Source organism: Archocentrus centrarchus, chromosome 9 (assembly GCF_007364275.1).
Source record: "Archocentrus centrarchus isolate MPI-CPG fArcCen1 chromosome 9, fArcCen1, whole genome shotgun sequence".
Lineage (NCBI taxonomy): Eukaryota > Metazoa > Chordata > Actinopteri > Cichliformes > Cichlidae > Archocentrus > Archocentrus centrarchus.
In genome coordinates, this window is record NC_044354.1 from 8736038 (window position 1) to 8763988 (window position 27951).

Sequence of the window (27951 nt, forward strand, 5' to 3'; positions counted from 1 at the left end):
TTCAAAGTGATCCTAAATTGGATAAGAGGAAGAGGATAGCAGGATGGATAAATACATGGCTTGGTGTAGAATTTAGAGGTGGGATGTTCATTTATCTTTGCAGTGACCTAAAATACACTGATATGAATGATAGGTATGAGGCCATCACGGTGTCATCATAAACATGACCTGTTTTCCCTGCAGCATTCACATGATGATGTGATGTGTTTATTAGAGCTTTAAAGCATATAATCAAAAGTTTATTTTTTCATTAAAAGTTTTAATATGAGTTAACCAATCATCTCTGTAGGAAATGGAATGAAAATGCAATTGAATAAATGTTGATAAATATTAATAATACAATAATGAGAACCACCTGCTAAGCTTTGCTAGGCCCTGTGGTGCAAATAAGGCCAATCCCATTGTAATAACACAGCGCAGTGTGTTGTCTCCGGTAGCTTGACTCATGTTCTTTTGAGAAAATATGTGCCTGCACACATACACCTGTCGAATGTGCATGCTATTGTGCCTGATTTGGTTCACCAGACCAGTAATATCAGCCCATGGGGCCAGCTAAAATTTGCAGACCACACAGTGTGAGGATATGTGTCAGCACTGTATTTCTGTGTGTGTGTTTGTGCATTTTTGTGAGACTACACCCTGCCTTTTCTTGTTTAATGGAGTGTGAAGGGATTATGCTGATTCAGTTCATAACTGGGGCACGGTGACACAGTCATTACACAGGTGAGTGTGAGTGTGCGTTCTTATGTCTGTGTGCGTCCTTCCATAGCTGTTTTCCACACACAGCCAGGTGAATGGAGATGGTGGAGTCCCGGTCCTTTTGTCCTCTGTGCCAAAGGCAAACATAGCAGAGCTCTCACTAATCCCTTCCTTATCTAAACTACACCTGAGGGCAAAGGGGAGGTGGGAAAGAAGGGAGGTGAGAAGGAGGATGAAAGAGGTGTGAACAGAGAATGCAGGCATTATGAGGAAATTCATAATTGAATGAATGTGTACGGGAAAGATGGAAGGAAAAAAGAGAAATGACAACATCAAAAATGAGAGATTTAAGAGTTGTGGAGAGAAACGCACAATGGAAGCGAGCATGCAAAACAGGAGAAACCCAGTGAAAGAAGAACTGTGAAACCCTGTGATTTTAAGTTTACCCTAAAACTAATCTAGAAAGCAATGCACCCCACTGATCTCATCTCACTTATGATAGCTTATTGTTGAAACAGTGAGTCAAAAAAAGACATGAATGTTTGCTTTCACATCAAGTCCAACCAAAGGGCTGAATACACTGTACGTGTGATATATCGTGAGCTTCATATTGGCAAGCAAATCTGCATTTTTTGGGTGAGGTTGAGTTAAATCTCCTAAAAGCTTTGTTTCAATTCTTAAATACTTATCTATTAAATTAATTAAATATAAGTCGTAGCAACAGAATAAAAATAATAAACACACAAATGACAGGTAGAATATATTAAGAGCTTAAACTGGACTTATGCTTTTCCCTAATGTTCTGTCATATATGTTATTACAATGGTGAATGCTCACATTAATCATACCCCAAATCCCTATGAGCTAACAGCTCAGGTGTCAGTTTATTTCTCTACTTTTACATATGTATGATATCAGTGAGAGGGACATACACACATGACATATGACTCTGGATCTGAGCACTGCAGCCCCACCCGCCTGCTGTTCAGACCCTCTGTTTGTGAGTGCCAGCCAGTTGGCTTAAAAGAGAAAACAGTTTGTGTCAAACACATGATAAACAGAGGGGCTGGGCAAAAGTCCATGTCCAAAAAAAAAAAAAATGTTATGATCATTTTGAACTGTGCATCATGCGATGCACAGTCAAAGAATAAAAATAATATGGAAAGCTGGAAATCAGCATATTAGATCCCCTTTAACACTCAAAAACTCAGTTTATCTGTTCCATCAGTACACCATGGCAGGGCTTGGTTAGATTTAATTGACTCTGTCCTTGCAACATAAACAAACATTGCAGCAACTGTCACCAGAATTTGATTTTTGATTTCATTAAGATAAACAAGTACTCAGAAAAGTGTGATTGCACTGCCAACTTTAGAGGTTTATATTATTGTACAAAGCTGTAAATAGTAACAGGAAATATAGCAGGTTTTATTCCTGCAAATCGACCAAATATAAAAAGATCAATCGGCAAGAAGGGCAAGGTAACCAAAGAAAACTGGCTAAAGATAACAAGAATTTGATAAGAAATCTGGCTAAGTGTAACATTTTCTGTCACTTGAAAGATGCTGTGATTTGGGATTTTGTCAGCTAAATAACAGAGGGTTTGGTGTGGAAATCTTTGACAACACTATTGATGTTTTCAGCCGGATCTTAATGACTGTTTAAAGCTTTTCTAGAGTCTCATGTTGTATTACTTGCCTCTTGTTGCAGACAAAACAAGCTAATGGATTATCACATTGTGTTTGTGCTGAAGGCTACAGAGGAGCAGAGGATAAATATGATGGCAGAAAAGCACGAGATTAGATGGATGATGCAGATGGTTGTGCTGGAAAAGGACACCAAAAAAAAAAAAAAATGGTCTCCCTCGCTGTCCTTTGTCTGCTTTCAGTGCTGTCATCTTCTTTCACTCCTGTGTACACGTGTGGGTTCACTCAGAGTTGAATGCCAGTTATAAATGTTGAAAACAGGAGCTGGATCATGGCCTTTTTGCACAGATCAACACCTTAAGACACCGGATACACCATGTGGACAATAGACACCAGTTCTTACACACACAGGAAATGTCCAGTAAAGAGAGTACCAGGTCTCTGTTGATCTTCTCTAAATGACTTCACGTCACTAATTGCACAACCATATTTTTGCCTCCAACATGTCTTAAAAGTATTAAAAATACCCACAAATGGATCCATCCATCCTCCCTCTTAACCACTCAACCAATTCAGGATATATTTCTACTTATGTATCGTTTGCTAGAGGAAAGCTATTTTAAAGTAGCACATCACAAAACTACATGTTTTCACAGGCAAGCCTGTGTAGCCAATCTTTTAGTCTGTCTATTGCACTTATGTCAAAAAATGTAAAATATTTTCTGCTAACAGGACTTGGCTTCAGACAAAGCATATTAGGTGCTCGGCCGAAGACATATCGCAGTCTCCTGCACGCATGCATGTACTGTTTTCCTTTTCTTTGTGTGTGTGTGTGTGTGTGTGTGTGTGTGTGTGTGTGTGTTCGTGCATGCGTGCATGATGGAGTGCCAGGCAATGAGTTGATTGGCCATATGTCTGCACAAATGAGCTCTTTATTTAATAAGGCTGGTGATCTAAATTGTCATTACTGTCAACATTTAACTGTGGTCCTCCCTACCAGATGGTATTTGGTTATATATCACAGTGATGAGCTCTTTCAGATTACTCATTACATGATAAAGCCATCCGAAATTAGAAAATGCTCCGGCTTTCAGTTGGATTATCTTGAAGTGCTCTTTAGATTTTATTTTTCCCTTAAATTACTCTTGAATCCATATTCAAATACCATTGTAATTTTATAGTTTGTCCTACATTATATTAAGGGTTTCAAGTTGAATTTGCTGGAAGCAAGTTTAACTTGCTTTGTGTAAAGCTTATAGTCTTTATAATTGTTATATCACATGTCACTGTGTATTTTAAGCTTAACTTTACATTAGGCTATAACCACAACAACAAACTGGATCAGAACTTGTGTGTTTGAAGTGAGTCTCATGATAACAGCGGAGCTGGAAAGGCCGGCAACACCCATTTCGTGCTTTCGTGCAAGTTAAAGTAACTTTACAAGAAACTATTTTCTTTTAATATACAAGGGATAGATATCTTTAGACACAGGCTTTCTCCAACGGACTGCAGCTCCTTTTACTGTTAATACTCTCCAAAAGCGCAACAAATGAATCCTTTGTGCCTGCATTATCAGAATATCTCAATATATGGCAAAAGATAGTGTCTGGCAAACCACAGCATTTCAGATGTGCTTTGTGTAGTCTTCTTGTAATCTTAATTCAGCTTCATCATTTTCTCTCAACATCATTTCTCACTGTGTGTGGATACTGTAGGTAGTTGAGAAGACATGCTAGCAAAGTTTTGTATGTTTTGCTTTGATAAGTCAAATGCCAGCTATTTTGAACTTTTATTAATATCTTGTTTAAACAACTACAATCAAAAGTTCTTGCTCAATTTTTTTTTTAAACATTTTTTTCCCCCCATATGGCAATTGCTGATCCTGCACCAATCAGTGCATATCCCCATACGTATTACTCAGAGGTTTCGCTTGTGCTGGAGAGTACCCACCCTGAAGCACAGTAACAGCTTCAGGGTGGGTCACTGCAAAACTTTGATGGTTCCTAGTTCAGGCAGTGCAGACACACAAAAAAGGAGGAACTTCCTCCAAAAGTTATAATAACACTGAAAAGGTTCCTCTGGTCTCAAAGTGCCTGCTGCCACATGATTTTTGTACTATACGCTCAGGATATATAGTACTTAATCAAAATACTTTTAATGAAAGTAGCCCTGTGATGGACAGGTGACCTGTCCACTGCCTATCACCTAATGACAGTTGGGATAGCCTCCAGCCACCTTGTGACCCTGAATCGAATAAGCGGTTAAGAAATTGTATGGATTAATGGATGGAGAAAACGGTAATTGCTTTTTCTCTGTACCACGTGCGTAAATTTAGTTATTAAATTACACTTAACGTTAAATGGAACCACCTAAAGAAGGAAGGAAATGTCTTGATGCAGGCGTTTTTCTCTTCTGTCCCCTAACTGGAGGACAGTTCATATTACCCAGCATAATTTTATTATAATGTTGGCTGGCAGCAAGTTCAACTGCTGACAATACAAGAGCGCTGATGAAAATATCAGACACTGTTTGTTAATGATTGGGTTATTCGAGATGAGGCCAGTATCATGGGAAGGCAATTAAACAGGAGCACATCTGTCAGCAAAGTCTAAAATTTACTAGAGCAAGAGAAGAAATTTAGTGGACATAAAGACTAAAATAAACTCTGTCAGAGGTCTGTATGGATTATGAAAGCGGCAGAACAGTAGGAGGATGTATAGTCTGATGTGACAGGCAGAAACTGTGATAGGTTGGCACACCGAGGACAAAGAGAGTCTATGAGGAGGAGAGAGGAAGATTGTAAGAAAAACAAAAGAAGAATGTTTGTGTTCGTGTGTGTGGTGAACTGTTAAAGTGGAACACAAGGTTTTGCTCTTAGCTGTGGTCATGCTCCTGTTTGTGTGAGTGCATGGATGCATTCATATGTGATTGCCACATGCCGCGCACACACAACTACGCTGCGTTCCTTGTGCCTTTTTAAAATCTCCTGACATCAGACATTACACTCGCCATCGTCTGTGTTTATTTTTCCTTTGTACATCTTCATCCTGTTTGTGCTCCCCTGTGCCATCCATTTTAGAAATACTTTTAATCAGTGGTCATCCCATTAAAGCTTCACTCAGTGGAATAGGAGAGAATTTTCTTCCTCGCTGTCAGAGCGGTGCTTTGGCTGCTTATTGTGCTACCAAAAAAGTTTGATTTTTCTTTAATTGGATCAATGCGAGGATTTAAAAAAAAAAAAAAAAGAGATCACAAATAACAAACCAAAAAACAACAAAATAAAAATGGTCTCTGCAAGAGGACATGTGAAAGGGGGATGTCATAAACCATGCCAGAGTAATAACAGAGTAAACCGCAGTGTGGAAAGGAGTCGTGTCTGAAGTGGAGGCATGCTGTGGACTCTGCACATGGCAGAGTGTCCTTTTTAATGTAGCATGTTGAAAAACACAGTAGGATGGAAAGTGGGCGCTTGCTGTAGATTTAAGCTCTATAGTTTTGCATATCAGTATATCAGCTTCTTTAAATTTGATGATCCACGTTCATGCCTTTTGTCTGTACAGTTTCTCTTCATTCTCTGAACTTTGGGCCAAAGACTGAATTTTTTACTTATTCAAAATGTTTTACGCTTTCTCTTCCCTTGCCCCTGTGTTAGTCTCTTTCCTAATGGGGGTTAAGTGTTCAGGGTAATTGCACCCCTAAATGGAGCCCCCTCTACAGCTTGGAGGAAATTTTCACACCATCCTTAATGTCCTTTAGTCCTTAATTCACACCATCATCTGTCCTCTATTGTTTCAAAGCGAGCCTTTGGGAAATACAGAGGGCTACTTCACATCTCTGTCTCACTCACACGTTCTCCCATAACTGAGGTTATGGGCACACTTGCTGTGACATCCTGCATATCAGTTTTCTGAAGCTGATGAACATTTGCGAAATATCCAAAATTATATAAAGAGCTTTTTGATTATTGTTGTTTGTAGTACTTTGAGTGTGACCATGGGAGAGCAAATCTTCATAGCTGTAAGATGTTCAAGGTGCAACATCAAACAACAGCCCATTCTTTCTGTCCTCTATGTCTCTGTCTCCTGTTTCTTCCCTCTCATCTGTCATCCCTCCTGTGCTGCCAAAAGACAGCCAGAAGGCAGGGAATAGGAGCAGGGTAATAACAGGGAGGGAAGGAAGGAAGGGAAGATGGAAAGGGACACAAAAAGGGAAGCAGTGTTTAATAATTGTGCAATAGAGGGGAGCTGAGAAAAGTACATGTGATGGTTTTTCATCTGCTGCACTGTGCCACCTGAATTATAGTAAATAGAACTTGATATATGATTAATATCAGTGTTTTTCTTTTAGCTTGATTTAAGTTTAGTTGTGATCCAGCTTTGTAGCTCCCCTGTAGGTGTATGTGCTGCTGGTAGATGCTCCTTTGCTGGTCTCTTAAGAGTTTCCAGTAACACTTTACATGGCCTACGACTAAGGGCATAATTCCCCTTTAATCAATTGAAATTTCAATGTATTTTATTTGAAATTACAATGTAATTTTATTTATCTACAAATACTTAATGGTAGGTACAATAAAATAAGGGTGCAATGAGTCAGGAGACACAAATGATACTGTAAGTAATTTTAAGTACTGCATATTTTCATTGTAATTTTGTGGAAAAACAAATATTTCCCCTCCTTACTTTATAAGTGCACTGTACTTGTTGGGGCATGGGTCATATTATGGAATTGCTTAACACTGCCTAACTTCCAGGTATTTTACAGGAAAGGAGACACTCCTTTCCTGTACAGTCTTCTTGAAAGTTATGTTTGAACAATGATTGTGGGGGAAAGACTTGGCTCCATCATTATAAGGTCACATGGGCCTGTAAACTTTCATGGTATTTATTTCTTTATCACATTTATAGTGGTAAAACAAAGGACAGTTGAACAATAGAACATCCATTATGCTCATCAACATAATGAATATTAAATAAAGATATGAAAAAAAAGAATAAAGATGGCAAGAACATTCCACTCAATAACACGGCCCACGTCCGAAAAGCACAGCGCACTCACGATGTAAGATGGGGAAATATTGTGTCCACAAAATTACCATATAATTATACACTACACAAAATTACTTATGCTGTACTTAAAATTACTTATAGTACAATTTGTGTCTCCTTTCCTGTAAAATACCAATACAAGTTATGCAATACTCATGCATTACCTAAAATTACCAATAAACTACCTAAATTTACAAAGAGTATAATTATTTCTTTGTTTCCTGTAAAAACCTTACTTGTTGCACCCTTATTCTAATGTACCTTTAAGCAAGTGTAGGTAAACATAATTACACTGTAATTTCATTGAAATTACATTTAATCACAGAGGAATTACGCCCTTAGTCTCAGACCGTATTATAAAGTGTTACAGAGTTTCCATCCACAACACTGTAAAGACTGTCAGGCAGAAGGTTGATTAAAAACTCTACGTGCTGTTTTGGAGGTTATAACTTGCATTAAGAAAGTTAGAACCTTGGCTGCTACACCCATTGCTTGATGTAAAAATTGTCACTTGCTCAAGTTTGTAAAGGTTAACGTGAAATTCTCTGCAGACGTCTGCCTCCAGCCCAAATTTTGAGAACATACAAACTGACCACAGTGCAAATACAGTGCTCTCCATGTTCTGCGATATAAAAATAAATGCTTGAAAACACAGACAAATGGCTCTGTAAAATAGTTCCAACCAAATGCCTGGTTGTGCATTTGTGTTTTTATTTAGTCTTTTACTTTAGTTAATATATCTGAAGTGTGCTGCTGCACTCCTGTAAAGATTGCTTGCAGTTACTGGTAGACTACACAGCATCCCTTCTCTCATTGGCTCCCTGTTTCTTTGACACTCGGTGCTTACTGCCATTCTACTTCACTTTCTGTTGGTCTTTATTTGCCTTTGTTTTTTACTTCATCTCCACACCGACTTCCTCTCCTTCTTTCTCCTCTCTAATTCTATTCATGAGAGGTGCACACTCCATCATTCTGTCTCCTTATATCTCTTTCTGTCCTCCTTTTTCTTTATACCTTTCCGCACCACAGCAAAATGGAGGAAGAAGGGAAGACAGAGGGGTGTGGGGTTGGCGAGATGGACAGATTAGGTGACAGTGATAAGGGATCGATCTCAAGGCCAAGCAGCCCAGGGAGAACCACTCCCCATGACCCCCCCTATCTCTTTCCCCTCACCTCTACTCTATTCTTCTTTTATTCCACTCCACTCATCTGCTCCTCTTCCCTCTCTTCTTTCTTCCCAACCTTTGTTGCCTTCAAACCTGACAAGGGTTCATTAAGGATCCACTTTGTGTGTACAAGTGCATGTAAGTGTTTCCCTCCTTGTGTGTATGTGTGCGCACACTTATGCCTGTCTGCCTAGTTGATAAGTCATGAAGGATAGCTCCCTAAGGTGCCCCTAAAGAGCTTTTAGTGGCTTTCGATCACACACACACACACACACACACACACACACACACACACACACACACACACACACACACACACACACACACACACACGTACAAACACACACGTACACAAGTGAATGCAAACACAAACAGGGGCCTCAATAGAGTTTTTCTGAAGCAAAAAGCACTTTGTTAGTAATTGCTGGACACTGTTTCAAACATGTTGGTTCATATCTGTATATTAATTTAGTTTTTGTTTCCCTTCTGCTAAAACACCACAGAGAAGATCTCCTATCAACCCCTTGGCATGTCACATCCACCTCCCATCATCCCTGTGTGCCTTTAGTATCTGCCCGCCACAGCATATTGCCCTAACGAGGTTGTCTATTGATCAAGTGATGCTCTTTGTTGTAGACACCTAAATGGACCTTCAGCCACTCTCGCCAGGCCTTTATGGGAGTTGTTATGGCTCTGGACTGATTACAATAGAAGCACTTAAAATGCTCAATGCCTGATGTTTTATGCAAGAGCAGGCTCAGCTTCAGAAGTATATGTCTGCTACATTACTTCGTCCCCTAAGTGTATTTCACTGTGCTTTTTCCTCACACTGCATATTAGTGGCTGGCCATCACTTTTTTGTTTTGTTTTGTTGTTGTGTGGTTGTGTACATGTATAGAAATTTAAATGTGTTGTCATGCCCACCTGTGTGCAACTTTAATTTAAGGCCAGTCAAGTGTGACTTGGAAGCATGTGGAAATATTACACACAATCCTTTTCACTTAATTCAGGTTTCACTCCCCTTACCGCCCCCTCCACCCCTCGCTTCACCCTCCCAATAAATAAGCTTTTGATGGCAATCATTTCCTCCTGTTTATTCATCCTCGTCAAACATTCCACCATTTTTCAGGAAATACAGTTCATTGTGTCAAGCCTGATAAATTATGAGAGCGTCTGTGATGTTATGTATGTGTCTGTCAGCGTATGTCTGAAGTACCATCAGTAACATCACCCAGTGACTTTAGCAACAGCAGCCTTGACTTTGGTATTATTTTGTGCTGTTTCTGGTATTATTCCGATCCATTGTCATCAAATGTGCTTAAATGAAATGTGCAGACGCTCTCTGTAGTTTAGCCTCCTCTCTCTTGCAGATGTTTCACATGAGTCTGATATTAAACCCACCCCTGTCCATGCCTCAAAGTGCATGCTGATGGGCTGAAAAGCAGAGATGGTCAATTAGATACTAGCATACGATTTTCATTGTAATACTTTGATAATCTCCTTCCCTTTTCTTCTTTTGCCCATTACCCTTAGACACTATTCCTCTTTTAAGATCATCATATTTCTTCTGCTAACACCCTTAATATTCTGTGAAATATTTAGTTCATTTTTCTTGATGGCAGTAAAGTTTTTCTTGGATCATATAATCTTCTCTTTCATTTTCCTTATCTTGAACTGTCTTTTGCTCACTCCCAAAATATCTGCCAGATGCTTCTTTTTTTCTTCTTCTTTCTGTAGCAGAAACAAAAGGTCAGCAGTATTTATGGGAATTCATATTTTTATCTCACTGCCTGGAAAAGGCTGACTATTGAGTAGCGATACAAGGAGGGGGACACAGTTACATCTGTTAAGAGTTGTGTAATGTCAGAAACTGTAAAATATGTAGGTGAGGGTGTGAGTAAGGATTAGCATATGGAATTATTAGTGTTTAACACTTGTGGGGGGACTCGGCCAGCCATGCAAAGCCTACACTGCTGACTTCATGTGGACCATTTCTTTGCACATGCAGTATAAACACACTTGACTAATGCCTCAACTGGGACATCTCACCCAGGCATGTGTGTTGCTGTGATGAAGGGGCCCCTGCTGTGCCATGATGGGGACATCAATATCAGGCGGTTTAGGCTTTCGACACACTAGTGTCAGAGTGTGGAGAGAGAGCAGCAGGTGAAGTGAGACAGACAACACGGAGGTCAGGCAGAAGTGATTAGTACTGGACTGTCTGCATGAATATTTGTTGCAAATGTATATTAAAAAACCCACTCCCGCTGGGAACTTTGAGAAGGTTGAAAAGTACATTTGAGGAGAGTTTATATTAAAGAATACTAAAACAATTTAGCACAAAAATGATAATAATGATAATGCATATTGTACCATATGTACAGATATTGAACCATACGCAATACAACACACGGTCTTGCTTGTTACTATCGTTAAATGATAATTGGACCCTCTTTTATATTACTGATTGATAGTAATCTTGCTTTATGAGGTCTTGCTGTACTCAGCCGTAGCATGTGGTGGGTGTGCAGTATGCTGTGTTGAAGCAGGAGGCCCTGACAGCAGCTCAGGTCAGAGGATGAGATGGAGACAGCTGGAGAAGAGGGTATGCTCAGGGATGGATGGGCGCAAAGATGGAAGGCATTCTCTAACTGCGCTAACTTTAGACCACACATGTCGCTAAACCTCTCAAAACCTGTCCACAGCGTGTCACCACTTGCCTCCATACCCCCCCCCCCCCCTTTTGTGTGTGTGTATGTGTATGGGCCTATTTGCGGGAGCATATTTTATTGCGGACCATTTCTGTGTTTGCCTACATCTACTAGAATGCATAAATAAACAACACAAAGGCCATAAACGATTTCCCAGTACAACCACTTCCATTGCTGTGTTAAAATTTTATTTTCTTTGCAAAAGCTTCATTGTTTCAGTTTCCTGCACTGAGGCGAGTTCAAAAGTTCATGAATTCACAGTTGCAAGTGTGAAGAAGAATGTAGCTTGTGACCACCAAGACGTGACCTACAGACCTTGTTCTAGTGCTAAAACCTTCTGTCTCCCTCCTCAGGGGAAACTCGAGTGGCCCAATTACTTTAATTAAGAACTAGATATGGTTTCCCGAAAATCAATCAGAATCTTTGTTATCAGAAGACAGGTTTGGGAGGAGCGTGTGTGTGTGTGTGTGTGTGTGTGTGTGTGTGTGTGTGTTTGGGCCTAGTAATATGAAGTTGTGGAAATAGAAGGGTTTGGATTGTGTGTGCAGTAAGAAAAAACTTGCTTGCTTTTCCTCTTCCTAATGAGTCGCTCAGATAAGGACTGTTTTTTCCCTTTTCTGATACAAATTTGACAATGAAAAGCAAATAGAGGTTTTTATTACCATGGATATAACCAAAAATCTGTGCACATACACACACACACACACACACCCTAAGAGTGTACAGTGAGACCCCCACCGAGCGTACACACAGTGTGCTCATGTGTGCACTATGCTTGCCTGTGGCCCAGTACAAAGGCACACTGAACGTCTCTGAGCTTGTTCTACATGACACAAAGCTCTGTTAAACTGACAAAGTTCCTGGTCTGTCAAATTGGGTCTTTTAAACAGAGCTGAGTTGAGATCAAATACAAGGACTGGACCTTCTGTTGCTGTTCTTTCCAAAGGGAAACAGACTTTAGATTATTCAATGGGAAACTGAAGGTCATTCACATTGATGATATTTTCTAATTTCTCTGCTATATGGTTAAGCTACTTTAAGATATGAAATATTAACCTGCTACAGTTAAAGAAATAAAAAAAGATACAAACTGAAATATGCAGCAAGACTGTGATAAATGCGATCATTACAGCAACTTAATCAACCAGACACAGACATAGTTCTTTCTAAAGCAATTCAAACATTTATTTCCTATTAAATTATTTTACTGCCAGATACACCAAATATGCTATTGATCTGTGTGTGATAAATTTTTTAAAAAATCTAACCAGATCAAGGGCATAATGGAAGCCATTTATAAAAACAGCAATAAAAAGATGGCCTCTAACTGGCTCTGAACTATAGTGTTTAAGGGAATTATTAGTGTACACAGATTTTATGTACATGCATGCATTCAGGCGTGTGTGTGTGTGAGACGTCTGTATTGCATAGTGACCTTTACTGCCCTATATAACACAGGCATTGCCCGCAATAAGACGCAGAGCCCAAGTACCCGACACACCACTTAACCCCCTGCCTGGGACCTTGACAGCTTCTCCGTGGGAGTCTGACCCTGGAGGTCCTACAAAATGCTTTGTTCACACCAAACACACACACTTTGCTGCATTAATACAGACTTACACTCTGCACATGCATGCACACACATGGGCCTCTCTGCTAATTCCTCATGCCTGTTTTAAAGGCTACATGGTTCTTTACCTCCTGCAGCGTGTACACATGTGTCAGCTCCCCAGTGGCCAAAAAACACTTGACGCCCCCGGGGCTACAGCTCCAGTCCTCCTCAAAGCCTCACTGTTATCTCTGCCTCTGTTAATGTGAACCGAAGTAAATGTTAGACATTGAAATATACATTTGAATGTAAAAAAATATGTCTTCTGTACTTTTAGTGAGCAAGAAATAAAAAATAATAACCTGCTATTTTGAATATTATATTTACAGCATTCTATAAATTGATTTATTTTTTTTTTTAGAGTTTATACAGGTCTGCCAAATAACAATGGAACAAGTAATGAGAAGACACCACCTAGGTCTCTTTGAAATATTATAGGTACTTTATGCTCATACAGTATATTCGTGCATTCTTGTTTTTCCTGCTGTTTAAAAAAAATTCTTCTCATTTCTAGAAACAACAGCCCCTTATTAGAAAACATTGCGGTGGTTGCTTTGTGCCGAGGCTGGTTATAAAGTACTTCCATCATCTCTCTATAACCATCTGCTCTTAAAACAGTCTGCCTTTTTCAATCAGCAGATGTTCTGTAAATTACCTCCTCTAAACCCTCCACTGCCACATCAGCCGCATCTCCTTTCTGCCAGATCTCCGGTTCAATAATAGAGCCATAAAGCTTCGAATGTTGGTGAATTTCGATTGTTCTTAAAAGTTATAATTGAACTTGAAAGTTATCTGTCTGGAGAGAAGGTAGGGCTGTGCAGTCCTTTTAATCTGATTGTCATCACGGTGATAGGCTTTCACTGTTGAGATGAAAGCTTCGATTAACCCTTTGCAGACCCTGTATTCAAATTTAAAAACTTGATTTTGGATAGCTGCCTGGTGCGATAGCTATCGGAGAATATTGCTGTTTTCCTTTAAATGATTGATGTGTCAACACTTGGTGCCAAATCTCTATTATGTAGGCTACACTGTTACTCAGACAGGCGTATACTGTCTAGACTGATGCAGATAATATTAAGGCCAAAACATGATATGATGTGACAAAACATGTCATCACATAACACAAGCTGTTAGCACAAGTATTAAATCTGAGAATCCTTTAGTGCAGTGAAATAATACACTTTTTATTATGAGTATCCCTGGGGTGGGGGGGGTGGGGGGGTGGGGGTGGTGAATCAGAAACCTTGGTGGAGTTCAGACCTTCCTCTGTCTGCTGAGCAACAGCTGGGTACTGTTTAGATCATGTACTGTTTCCTGTATTGTTAGATCCCAGTGTTATACTACTTTTCACTTCACGGCCCTCGTGTCTTGCCTTAAGACAGTAATTAGTGTAAAATAAATGCTTGATATATGCTCCCATTAAGTGAAACAAGCTATTCAGTGTAATACACTGCAGTATTTACAATGAGCTCAAGTATGCAGAAGCTGGAGGGGAGAGATATAGATATATAAAGAGAAAATCAGCCTAGAGCAAATAGTTTTTTCCACAAATCCCAACAAGCTTTAGTCATATAGTTTTAACTCAGTACGATCACGGCTTTGCTTGCTGAACAAAACATAATCAAACATAATTTTATCAGAACTAGTCTGTTCAGTCTAATATTATATGAAACTATCTGGGAGGTATCAAGACTGAAATCAAAACAAAGATGCTAAGATCACTACCAAGTTAAGGGAAAATCATATCTCAGCTACAAAGATGAAATATGCACTTTTAAAATTGAATGATCTTTACTTCAGTCTTTGCTTGTATTACAATTGTTTATCCCTTTAAAAAAAAAATAGTGTCACAGTATAAAAGTTATTTATTTGGTAAAATCAGACATCAGTAACTACAAGCGTTGAGCTCTAGTCTAAAAGAAACAAAGTGCTGTGTGATAGATTTCCTCAGGTTGTGTGACATTCATCTTCAACCATTTCTCATTAACCACTTGCCAATAGGGCAGCAAATAAGCATTTATTTTCTGAATGGTCTGGTTATAATTTAAATCTTAACCAGGCTCCTTTCTAGACCAACGAGCAAAGATAAATGTGGCTTTTTAGTAACTCAATCAATATTGTTTTGATGTTATTGGGAAGGAATACGAAAGATACATTCACTAGTCATTTTACATTGCTAGTACTATGCTGGACCCCCGTTTGCATTCAGAAGTGCCTTAATTCTTTGTGCCATAGATTCAACAAGGAGCTGGAAACATTCCTCAGAGATTTTTGTCCATATTGACATTATAGTGTCACACATTTGCTGCAGATTTGCCTGAACTGTTGATACAAGGCGCAGTGGATCTATGCTTTCATGTTGTTTACACCAGATTCTGACTCTACCATCCAAATGTCACAGCAGATATTGATACTCATCAGTCCTGGATGCATTTTTACAATCTTCTGTTGTCTGTTTTGGTGAGTCTGTGAGAGTTGTAGCCTCAGTTTCCCATTCTTAGCTGACAGGAGTGGCACCCAGTGCGGTCTTCTGCTGCTGTAGCACATCTGCTTAAAGGTTTGATGTTTTGTGCATTCAGAGATGCTCTTCTGCATACCTGGGTTATACTATTGCCTTCCTGTCATCTTGAAACAGTATGGCCATTTTCCTCTGACCTCTGATATCAACAACACATTTTCATCGCTCTGTAAATCCTGAAGATGATTGTGCAGGAAAATCCCAGTAGCTCACTGGTTTCTGAAATGCCTGGCACTAACAGCTATGTTCCATTTAAAGTCACTTAAATCAACCTTCTTCCCCATTCTGATGTTTGGCTTGAACTTTAGAAGGTCATTCTAGGACATTCCTAAATGCACTGAGTTGCTGCCATGTGCTTTGCAGGTTAGGTAGTTGCTTCAATGAGCGCTTGAACAGGTGTACCTAATGAAGTGGCTGGATGGTGCTGTAGAGTCCTCTCATTCTGTCTGAGGAATCCCCAAAGGAAGGAAGGAAGGGTTCAACAAGGTTTTCACATGACATCAGTGATGTATAGACGGGCACAACTATAGCTACAGTCTGTCAGTAAAGCAATTACACACAGCCCAGATAAACACATAAGAGTTCCCATTTGGCTTCACATGGCTCCCTTTTTGAGTGTTACATACCTAACTTATCCTAATCACACAAGGCTCGACACACACTCTTTCCATGTGCAGGCACGCACGCACGCACACAGTATACTGTTAGTGGTTTGTGAACTGTGAAAGGGGAACAGGCTTTATGAAAGTGGTGACATTATAACATACAGACACAGCTCCATGGCAACCTACCTTGAAGGTCAGCCTGTACGGTTTCCATCTTGTAGTTAGTGGATAGATATACAGTATATGGGAATGTCAGTGGGTCAGTGTGTGTGTGTGTGTGTGCGTGCGTGCGTGCGTGCGTGCGTACGTACGTGCGTGACTGTGGTGCTGTTCTCATGATCAATCCTACAGGTGAAAATATAGCTGCACAGGCGTGAAGCAGGAAACACTCATGTTTGTGCTCCCTCTTTCATCCCCACTCCTTCTCTTTTAATCCTTGATTCTGATTTCATCTGTCCACATATTCACCCCCCTTTTCCTCTGAATGCTCCCCTCTGTCTTTTGCAGCTTTTAAACCTTCATACATGCCTTAATTCTTTTTCCCTACTCCCACTCTGCATTTCTCCTACTTATTCCACATGATACGATTCCATTTTTTTTTGTCCATCTTTGCCCTTTTTTGCCAGTTTTCCCACTCACTCCACTCCTCCAGCCATCTGCTGATCATTTGTCCCGAGAAAAGGAGTAAGGAGAGCTTACAGAGCAACTACCACAGTGGGCTGATATTCTGCTTTTGTAATGTGCCATAAAAAAGGTGGATGGAAGTCAAAAGAAAGGTGGGGGGGGAATGGAGGTACTTGAATAGCCTTTTAAGACAAGAACACATACTGAACACATGCCTTCTCTGTTCTCTATTACTCTCTTTAGATGTTTTTATTTTTAAAGACAAAACAGGAAATTCGTCATCTTTAAATGTCAGTAAGAAATAATTTTCATTAATAATAGAAATATCTCTTCATAAAAACAGAGCAGGACCATTACCAAAGTGATTGTCCCTGGGTCTCTTTTACTCCGATTCTATTCCCATAACATTTGCAGAACCTTTAGTGGCATTCCAACAACCGTTAGAGGACCGATCATAATTCTCTATTTAGGTCTTGCATTATTTTATAATACAGGAACTATTGTGGAGTGTAATTGTAAAGTTCAAATAGACAAGGTTTTTACTCACTGTCCAAAAGGTCATATACAAAAGCTGAGCCCAGTGCAGGCAAAGAATTGCAGTTAGGAAGCAAGCCATCATCTAAAAACATGAAACATGGTGGAGACAAACCCTAAGAGAAAATGCTAGAAAGCCAGCAACACACACTGAGAACAAAGGAAATGTGGCAAAGAACTGAGGAGTATAGATACAGGGTTGGCGAGGGCACCAACAGCAGGCTGGAAGAGACACAGGGTTGGCGGGATCACTGGCAGGTAAACTGATATGAGGGCAGGAACTAGACTGACAAGACAAGCGAGTCCTTCAAAAGGGAAACATGCATGACTAAGAAACTGTACCATAAACCATTCTAAGGATGTACAGTTTTTACAAATTTCTTTACAGAGCATGAAGCTAATTATGTCAATATCCAGCTTGATTCACATTATAGATAAAAAAAACTTAAAGCTTTTCTCTTTATAGTTGCATTTGATACCATGAACCGTGCTACACTACAAGTACTCTTGTATTCACGCTTTTATAAATCAAAGCTACCTTAATTCTTATCAAGGGCACTGTGGAACTTAATTCTAACTTAATAGGCCTAATCAACATGTCTGATAAAGACTGACATTTACCAATCAGACTATGTGCATGTTTACTTAACAACCAGGGTGCTAAAGAGATTTTGAGATATGATGCTACATAATACACTTAGCAATTGCACCATACTCCTATTCTTTAAGACTTGACTGATGAACAACTGATGTTTTCCACCAAAACACGTTCTCCTTCCTGGAGCAAACTCAACACTCACGTGATGCGATTTTGCTTGGTGGCAGTCCACACACCCTTCTAATCTGACAACCTGGCATACAGTACCTTTTAGTTGAGGGAACTAGTGCTGCATACACTGGTGTAAAATTTCTTTTATTATTGTTTTGCAAGTTCTGCTGTATTGTTTCTGTTATGTTACTGTAATCTTCCTGGAAGGCATTGTACTGAAAAGTGAAAAAAGAACCAAATGGGAATATCCCTTACAAGCTGTGTTCCTGAATGTTAACACAGAATTAATTGAGGTAACTTTTTCCCTTTTAGGAAGTAAAGGGTATGTTAAGTTATGATCTGCAGAAAAAACACTTGGGAATATTTTCTTTACATTCCAAAAAGTCTGCTTTCTGGTTCATTACAACTTATGCTGTCCCACATGAAATATCCCCTACTAACAGGGAAACACCCGGCAACATTCTTTTAAAGTCCCAAATGTTCTCAGTGTGAACATAAAATAACCAAAATGGGACATCCCCCCGAACTGATCCTGCAGCATTTTCATCACCAAAAAAGGAAGTTTTTGTAGGTGTGTTCTAAGACGATTCACCTTTGGATAATGTAATGTCCCCAATATCTTCCTGTGGTGCTTCCTACAGCTGTGAGAATAGGTAATAGTAGATATTGCATGTTTAAATAAAGAAACTTTTTAAAAAATGTAATCATATTTTACTTCATTCAGAGAAAAGTTTTAGATGTGTTTATACCAGAGACATTATTTAAAGCACCCAAGTATTGTGAGTAGTGTTCCTATGTATAGCATCATCATTTCCAATTCAGCGACTGTTTCATCTGAGACTATTTTAGTTCCATTTAAAGTTGGCACCAGTAACATTATGCAATGTTGCCTACTGTACACAGATGATAGCATGCACCTGGGAATGTTTTCTGTGTTTACACATGCATAATAGCCCACCTATCAAAGTGTTTAGCTATGTCACAAAGCATTAATTGCTGCAGACACATGGTGACTTTAAGTAGCAAAGCGTTTGTGTTTATCTAACCTCTTAGAACCTATTGAGAGCGAGCCGGCCAGATTGCCATTCATAACAGATGAAGTAAACAACAGTAAGTTTTTTTTTTTTTTTTTTTCTTCGTCCCTATCTGTACAGGATGCCCTTCTCTCCCTCTCTCTTTCGCTCACTCACATCAGGAAGACGGGTTACACGACTCAATGCCGTTTCATTGCCACTGTTCTGTCTCAGCTGCCAAATACCCTGTCACTATAAAACAATGACCAATGATTAATGGCCAACACATTTCACCACTCAATGATACATAGCTATTAATTGATACCAACTGCCCATGTGTGACCGTGCATAAGCTCACATGCATCTGCAGGCGAGCACACACTCACTATGGTCCCAGTAAACATGTCAAAGTGTACAGTATTTACAAAGGGATTGAAGTGGGTTTGGGGCAGCAATGATTCAGAAGAATGACCCCAGGGCCTGACAGGATGTTGGGGGATGTGTCATTTTTCCCTGACTCCCTTGGTGATGAGGAGAGACATAAAGAAATCCTTTTACACACAGACAGATATACACAGACCCACACAGACCTATTCAGCCATTCACTCACACATATAGCTTTCACACATCAGTGTTACAAATTCATAAAATTGGCTGTTTGGCAGAGGAGTGAGTAGATGAGCTCAGAGGAAGTATCTGTCTGTCTTTTTTTTTTTTTTTCCCCCCCTTCCCTCTGTTTTGGACTTGAGCAGCAGCATGCTGATGCAGACTACATCAAACACTTACTGGAGCCCTACATCTCGCTGTTTCACTCAGCACCAAGAGCAGAACAAGAACTTGTCTGTCACTGCTCTTAATTCATTGTCTCCCTGGGGCAAAATGAGTGCTGACAGACATAAATGGCAGAAATGAATATTGTAAGATCACAGTCAAGGGTGGTGATGGAGGTGGGAGGGGGAAAGAAGAGCGAGGAAGTAAAGGATGGGGAGATGAAGAGGAGAAAAGGACTGGGCGAAAAGAACAAATGAACGTACATGTGAGTGGGAAAGGTGACGAAATGCACGGACACGTCCCCGTGTCCCTCATTGCTGACAGTCAGTATATTATACTGGGCTGACCACCTGCTCCGAGCCTGAAGTACACCCTCCATAAAGCTACAGCAGATGGACACAATAAAATGCACCATGACCAGCAGCTATGCACTTGTGTGTGTGTGTGTGTGTGTGTGCGCGCGCATATGTGTTTGCACATTATTGCAGATATCTAGTATAAACACATTAAAACACGCCTGCATTCAATCACACCTGCCCCGCAGGCAATACCAGTAATATGTGATACTCTTTAGGTCTGATGTCACCGTGTCTTATCCTCTAATCCCTCCCAGTGTTGTAAACCTATCGACCAGTTAGCAAGCAAGGAATGCGGCTGTCAGCTCATGCAACAAGTCGACATTCTCACGTGTTCTGACTTCACGGCGCCCCTCTTCAGCTTCATAGCCTTCTCTGTACCTCAGTACTAGTATTTTGGGATTTGAACCTCTGATCCTTCTGGTATTTGAAACCTATGCCTTTTATAGTTTGGTCATTTTTCTTGTCGCTAATTGTATTCAGTGGTGGCTTAGGAACGTGACAACCTTGCTGCAACCAGTTCTAATGGGGCAAGAAATATAAACTGCCAGAAAAATGCAGGTAAGTGTGTAAATTATTACCCAGATGTTGATATATTCCTAGGTTTTTGCCAAACAACCTTATTGTATTGTGCATATACACAGTTTTACTAAATAACACTGTTTTCATACATCCCATAATTCCATTTTATTGCGACAAAATACTTATTTGAAGCCTCCCATCCCAGTTTTGACTTGTTATTGCCAGTTACAGCCAAGGTTGTTGCTGCCTGGTTTGTGTGTTAACCTGGTTGAAAACGAGTATCCGAGAAGGTGGTATTGTCATCCTTTGCCAGTTTCTCAGACACAAAGAAATGCTTTCCACTTCAAGGTCCCAAATATATAAAATAGCAGGCTGGTGAGGAATTTAATTTTACAGTCAAGATGACTGTCGAGCAGAGATACTGGATTCAGTTATCAGTTCCCATTTCACTGCTTTGCCATCGGTAATAAGAAGGTGAATATCTGAATGGAAAGGCTAAATCCCTTTCTAACAGCTGTTATCAACAAGAATGATGAAGAGCAGCAGCCTCTCTCCTCTTTCCATTTAGATCTTTCTATTTGCCAGTTTTTCCCTTTCTTCCTGTTCTCCTTCTTTCATCTTCAGGCCCAAACCAATAATCTGCAATTAGGCAAGTGTGAAAACTATATGTTGAAGGGTTTGCTATGTGTGTTTGTGACATGTGTGTTGAAATGTCCTCCTTTTGCATGTATTCTCTACTGAGGTTCAGTCAGAGTTCATCTTCTCTTGGCTAAACAGATTCTTCCTCTGGATCGAAATCAACAAATTATCTTTCACTTTAGGATCAAGTACACATCCCCCCCCCCCCCCCCCCCCCCCCCACACACACACACACACACACACACACACCCCAGAATGCAGTGAAAAGTTGAGAGAAAAAAACAATAACAGACTTGCCTTTTAAGGTCCCAATGCATTTCTAGTTTCTAGGTTACTGTGATTTGATTTATCAAGCAACGGAACATTGCCCGAGGATATTGAATTGAAAATATATCAAATGTTTGAATTTCAACAGGGAGTGTTGAAATAATGTAAATAGATCTGATTTGGGGTCATGAGCAGGACTAGGCAAAGCGAGAAACTCAGGCAGGTGGAAAAAAAAATCAAGAAAGAAGGGATGGGAGCGAGAAAATACTTTTTTTTTGGGGGGGGGGGGGGGGGGGATGAAGCAGGATTGTTTTAGGATTTCTTTTTACATAAAATGTTCCCATCTGCCTCTGTGTGTTCATCAGTATTGTCATGATGATTTTTAAGTGACACCAGTGGCAATCTCTCTTAGTCTGTTTTATGCTTTGATGCCTTAAGGTTTAACTCTGTAAAGCACATTTTGGGTTGTATGGTATTTCTGTGGCTTTACCTAGTGTCTCCCTTTTATGTCTTGGGGGGGGGGGGGGGGGGGGGACAACATGCACTGAAGAGTGAAAATTTTTTTTAGCATACTTTCCTATAATAAAAAAGCATGAAGCAGTTAACACAGAATGTGCATACTCCTCTGATATGCTGTGTTACTTATGAATCTCTGCCTATGCTTTTGGGTCACAACTTTGAGCAGCAGTATTTAGAGTAGTGCTCTGCTTTGCAGGCTCCTCTTTCTACTGGATCTCACTTATTCAACTGGTTAGATGGCTTGGATTACTCGCTCGCTCTGCCTGCCACTGAACTCTTGCTCTCCTCTCTGTCTTTCTCTTTCGCTCAGGTTATCTATCTCTCCCTGTCCTTCTTGCTTTCTGTCTGCACCCACCGATGCACAGCTTAGAGAAGTGCCTCATGGGAGTGCATAGGCTACAGTGTGTGTGTGTGTGTGTGCATGTATGTGCGGGACCTGTGTGTGTATACACGTATTTGTGTGGATGTTTGTCTCTCTGCAAGTGTGAATGCGACCGAGTGTGTGCACAGCAATGTCACTGGGCTGTGTAATTGAAATGGAAATGAGCCAATCAGCAACTGCAGTGGTTTGCCACCTTAGCCTGAATTCACTTCACTGTTCCAGCTCTCCCAAACTCGCTCTGTTTGTGACTCTGCATGTGCAAGTGTCTCCGTGTATCTGTGCATCTGTGTGTTTTGTGCGTGTGTGCTGACAATACTTGGCCCTTCAGTTTTAACCCAAAGGGCCTGAGGAGGCGGTGTGAAAATGTAATCAGTTGGCAATAAAAAATTCTCTCTCTCTCTCTCTCTCTCTCCCTCCCCCCCCTCACACATACACACACACACACACACACACACACACACACACACACACACACACACACACGCTCTGTGTCCAGCTGATTTCCCTCGCTTTGTGTTGTGACCCACAGCTCACTGGGACAGCTGTGGCATAACAAAGACATGTAATTATCACCATTTGACAATTAGCCTGCTATCCAAGTTTGCTCCTTAATTACCTCGCTATTTTACTGCTAGAAGGCTTCTGCTGCCATTCTGTGCCGCTACAGTTTCTCACAAGAATGGGAAAGATTGCTGCTCATGACGCTGCCAGAAGTTTATTCTAAAATACAGAGGAGGGACTCTGGGGGCTGGGTGGAGTAAATGTTTGGGTTAATACAAGTTCTACAAAGTGCTTTGCAATGTGTTTCCCATTCGGACACACACTCACACACGAATGATAGCAGTGTGTTCACCTGCCACTGGAAGCAACTTAGTGTTTTAGCTTCTTGCGCAATGTGGAGCAGCTGGAGATTGAACCAAAAACCCAATCTACCACCTGAGCCACGGCCAATCTTAAATGATTTCTATCAGTCTTGGTCTCTGCCTCTGCACATCTCCTGCTTATACTTCACTTTATTTCATAGACAATTTTCCATTTTAAAGCTTTTTAAAGCTTATTAAGGAGTTAATCCGGCTGAAGGAGCTGCAATGAAAGGCTCTGGCTAGTTATGTGTTGCACATGTGCTACCTTCATTGAATTCCTGGATATTTTACAAGATGCATGTTTATCTTACATTTAAAGACAGAATGACAACATGCATTTTAATTGGATCATTTAATCATTTTTTTACACATTATTTTAAAGGTCAATTTAATATTTCAGCCTAGCAGAACTGCTTTGATCGTTGATCAGTTTATTCATTTATCATCACAAGTGACTCAGAAATTCTGTACCCTCTGCAGACTATATGACTGACATACAGAACTTCTGTACCCTCTGCAGACTATATGACTGACATACACATGCATAAAACCCTGTAAATTAGTTGGTCCTTGGGTACCTCTTCAGCTTCTTTTCTAATGACCCAAGTGTTGCTGCGCTTGCTCTTCTGCCCATATTTCACTCTTTTGGATTCTAATGAAGCGCTGCTTTGAATTACATTACATTTGTGCAACATCTTGACGCTCCAACATACAGGCCGACGTGTGCTTGAGGAAAACATCCATTTTCTGCTGAAAAGTGGAGACTGTTTATAAAACGTTGCGCGATAATGAACACATTCGAAAATTCAAAAACTTTATAAGAAAAATGAACACAGCTTGTTCCAAAATACAACAAGTCTCCTAGGTTACATCTTGATGACAGTCCTACACTGAATAGCGATGGAGGTTATAGAGCTGCACACTGCACACACAATCATGCCATGCACATGTGGTTTTAGTAGAATCTCCTTTAATGATGAATGCATGCTTGAGTAACTCCTGCAAATATGTGGATTCACCAGGAGCCTGGCAATGCTATCTGCAGTATTCAGTCTTGCTGTCTCTTTTTTGTATTCCCTCACCCTCTTTTGGAACCAGGTCCTTTCTCTCTCTGCCTCCCTGTCTGTTTCTCACCCTCGCTCTCTTTCTCACTCGGTGCCATTAGCAGCTTCTGGCTGTCTCACTGCTGTTCCTTTGCCAATGTGCCAGGGTGCTCGTTCATCTGATAACACAAACCTAATGTGTGTGTGTGTGTGTGTGTGTGTGTGTAGGTTTGTACTAGTTTTGTGCTTGTTGCGTGTGTGTCTGTGTGTGTTTGTGTGTGTGATTGAGTACGTTACATGTTACAAATGCCTGTCCTGTCCCTTTTTATGTGCTCACTCACCCAAACATCCTCTGCTTCATTTGCAGTCAGGGCCACAAGCCACTACTCTGACTGCTGAGGCAGGGAGAGAAGGGCAGCTGAAACATCACACACACACACACACACACACACACACACACACACACACACACACACACACACACGCTCAGACATGCACATGCATACAGGCTCCCTCTCTAATACTCTCTCGCACTTGCTCACACACTCGCACACATTCATAGATTGTACACATACACAAGCTGGGAGGAGCGGCCGGGAGAATTTGACCATTAAGTCAGTGACATTTTAAAGCACTGAGAGAGATGCATGGCTCTTCCTAGACCTCCATAGACATGTTTTAAATGAAATGTTACAGATGAGTTACTCCATGCCTTGGTTGTAAACACTCTCACGCTGGTATTTACCCTACTTGGGTAAACACAGAAGAACAACATTTCATGCTAGCTCATGCTAGCTCAAATATACACATATGCACATAAATATTCCGCGCAGAGCCAGAGGACACACATGATCGCAGTAATGAGAAATGGCTTGGTTCGATTTTGTTCCTTGATTGTAACAATAATCATTCCATTAGACCAACACGAAGAAAGTAACAACTAAAGGCACCAAAACCAGATTTTACTAAAATGGCTATTTGATCTTCAGAATAAGGGGCCTGGTTTTCATTCTGATTGTTATTCTCTGCAGAGTGTCCAGATACACTCCAGACTGATGCGAGCCAAGCAGGATTTCAGTGCATGTATTTGATTCCAGAAGAGTCGTTCTTTAGAGCCAGAACAATATATCTGTAGTTTTGAATCGAGAAATCAAATAAGTGGGTGGACAGGGTGAAAAGGAGATGTGAAAGAGAGACTTTTATATTGTTGTGCAGCACAGATTTTTAGTATTATTTAGAGGCAGTCTGTTATTTTACACCGTGGGTTAAAAATTTTCATTATTAATTTGTCATTGTTCTTTATAACTGACTAACATGCATTTTTGTTTCTTTAGAAACATATAATACTTAATAGAGAAATATTAAAAGAAAATACTGAATGGTAAAAGAAAGGCCACCATGCTTCTTCAGTATAACTCTGAGCCGAAATATTTCTTAGAATAAAATTATTGTAGCCTGTCATACAGTACACCTTACTCCATGTCTGTTCTGGGGCTTGAGGAGTTCTTCTATTGGCGACAGTGGCAATTTTCAATTAAAAGTTTGATCCAAACTCTTGTAAGGTTGTGCTCTCACAACATTAAACCAGGGCCTCATACCACCTGGTTTCTCAGTGAAGCGAGTCAGTCACACCAGCTGCATAGGAATTGCCAACTTTGTGGTTCACATTATCACTCTTGTTCTGCTTCAAGTGTGTGTTTGCGCTTAATTGGGGCATCCCTAGCAAGCTTACAGGTGTTCAGCGATTTCTCACTGAAGCACCTCGTGACCCAGAGGTTAGGGTCACTCCACCCCGGGTCAACGAGAACACTCACAATAGATGAGATGTGCTCTAATTTTGGTGGCTGTGAAAACTCTGCAGAAAAGAGGCCTGTGTGCCGAGTAACAGAGGAGGTGGTGTGATTGTGCGTACGTTAGTGCAGCTTGTGACAGTGTGTGGCCTTTTGATGAATCTCCCTGTATGTATTGAAGCCCTCTGACCCTGTGTGGCCTGTTCTAGATCATTGCTGCTGTAAAAATGCCTCACTGCACAGCCCTCAGAGATAGCCAGGCCCTGTATTTTTCCAATCATTGACATTTACTGTCTGAACCATCGTGCCATCCTATATCCCTGTGACCATTTCTACTCTGCACCCTTTCTTTCTTTTTTTTTTTTTTTTTTTTTTTTAACTCTACAAAAATCCTCAAGAAATTTTTTTTCCCCCCCTCAAAGACCTAAAACCTGTTTTCCTGTAAACACATATTCCCAGTGTTGGATACTTCAGTTTGCTACCATTCAGAAGGCATATGCATGAGTAAATATTTGTTGCAGAGACAGATTTATAGATAAACCAACCCACTCGAATGTATTGACGCTAGAGGATGAGTGTGAATGCAAATTTCCACAACATACTGAAAGAGTGCCGAGAGATCCAGCCAGTTCATATAAATCATTCAACTGAAAATAATAGTAAAAGTTAACCTTTTTCTGCCTCCTCTTTTGTTTTCCAACCAGGTTCCACCGTGGGGATTACCACATCGATGTGTGCATAAATGACTACCTTGATGTCTACTGTCCTCACTATGAAGACACAGTGCCTGAGGAACGGACAGAGCGCTACGTCCTCTACATGGTCAACTATGATGGCTACAGCACATGCGACCACACTTCCAAGGGCTTTAAACGCTGGGAATGCAACAGGCCGCACTCTCCCAACGGGCCACTTAAGTTTTCAGAGAAGTTCCAGCTCTTCACTCCCTTCTCTTTGGGCTTTGAGTTCAGACCAGGCAGAGAATACTACTACATCTGTGAGTACCGTCCCTAAATGAGTATATGCTGTGCATTGCATATACAGTATTCCGTAGATCTATCAGAGAAGAAAGAGCACTGAAATAACAAGATTTGGCACTACTAATACAATATTTAGCCTGCTTTACATATTAATATCACATTAATATTAATGCTGTGCTGTTGTGTGAGATTTCCAAAAAGCTGCACAACCCCCCCCCCCAATGCATCCACAGAAAAAATATGAAGCCGAAAAATCTGATTTAACAGGAATAACAAACCTAGAAGGCCCTTTCCCGACCCAGTGTTTATCTACTAATACAACAGTACGAGAGAGCCGTTATTTCCCAACTATGTTTTCTCAACTTCGCTGTAGAGCTTTGAGGGTGGCATTACAGTGATCCGAGCAGAACGCTTTCAGGCTCTGCTTTCAGCCAGGCTTTTCACACTCTCATCAACCACAGAAAACTCTTCCCTAAAATGGCAATGGAATTCATAGGGGAGTTGAATTGAGACAGTCTGAAAGTTATAGCTCACTTCTCCTGCTTCACAATACTGTATCTTTCAAAAAGGAGTGCCCTGCTTTCTGTATTATATTGTGTTAGATGTTAAGTTGTCTGCTTCTTGGCATAAGAACTGAGCCGAACTGAGTTCATCTGAAGTTGAGGCCCCTGGGAAATGAGGTTTTTATCAAAGTAAGGTAATAGCAGAATTGATCTTCTTTTGTCCTTCCACCACAGATATATGGACATGGATGGCGCAGGAGTTACTTGTAGTCAGTTGTCCTAGTTAAATAAAGGTTAAAAAAGTTTCTGTAATTGTTGGCCTGTGGTTTAAATAGAGCTCAGTGCAGCTGTCAGAATCCTTGCGTTTTCTTCTTCTC

General features: G+C 40.4%; 1 protein-coding gene across 1 annotated transcript in view; it reads left to right on the forward strand.

Moving 5' to 3' along the window:
* The window catches only part of efna5b (ephrin-A5b), a 95042-nt gene that overhangs the window by 50348 nt on the left and 16743 nt on the right, over window positions 1–27951 (forward strand). Inside the window, exon 2 of the mRNA XM_030737770.1 lies at window positions 26796–27088. Coding sequence (XP_030593630.1) covers window positions 26796–27088 — 293 coding nt within the window. The remainder of the gene's footprint in view (window positions 1–26795; window positions 27089–27951) is intronic.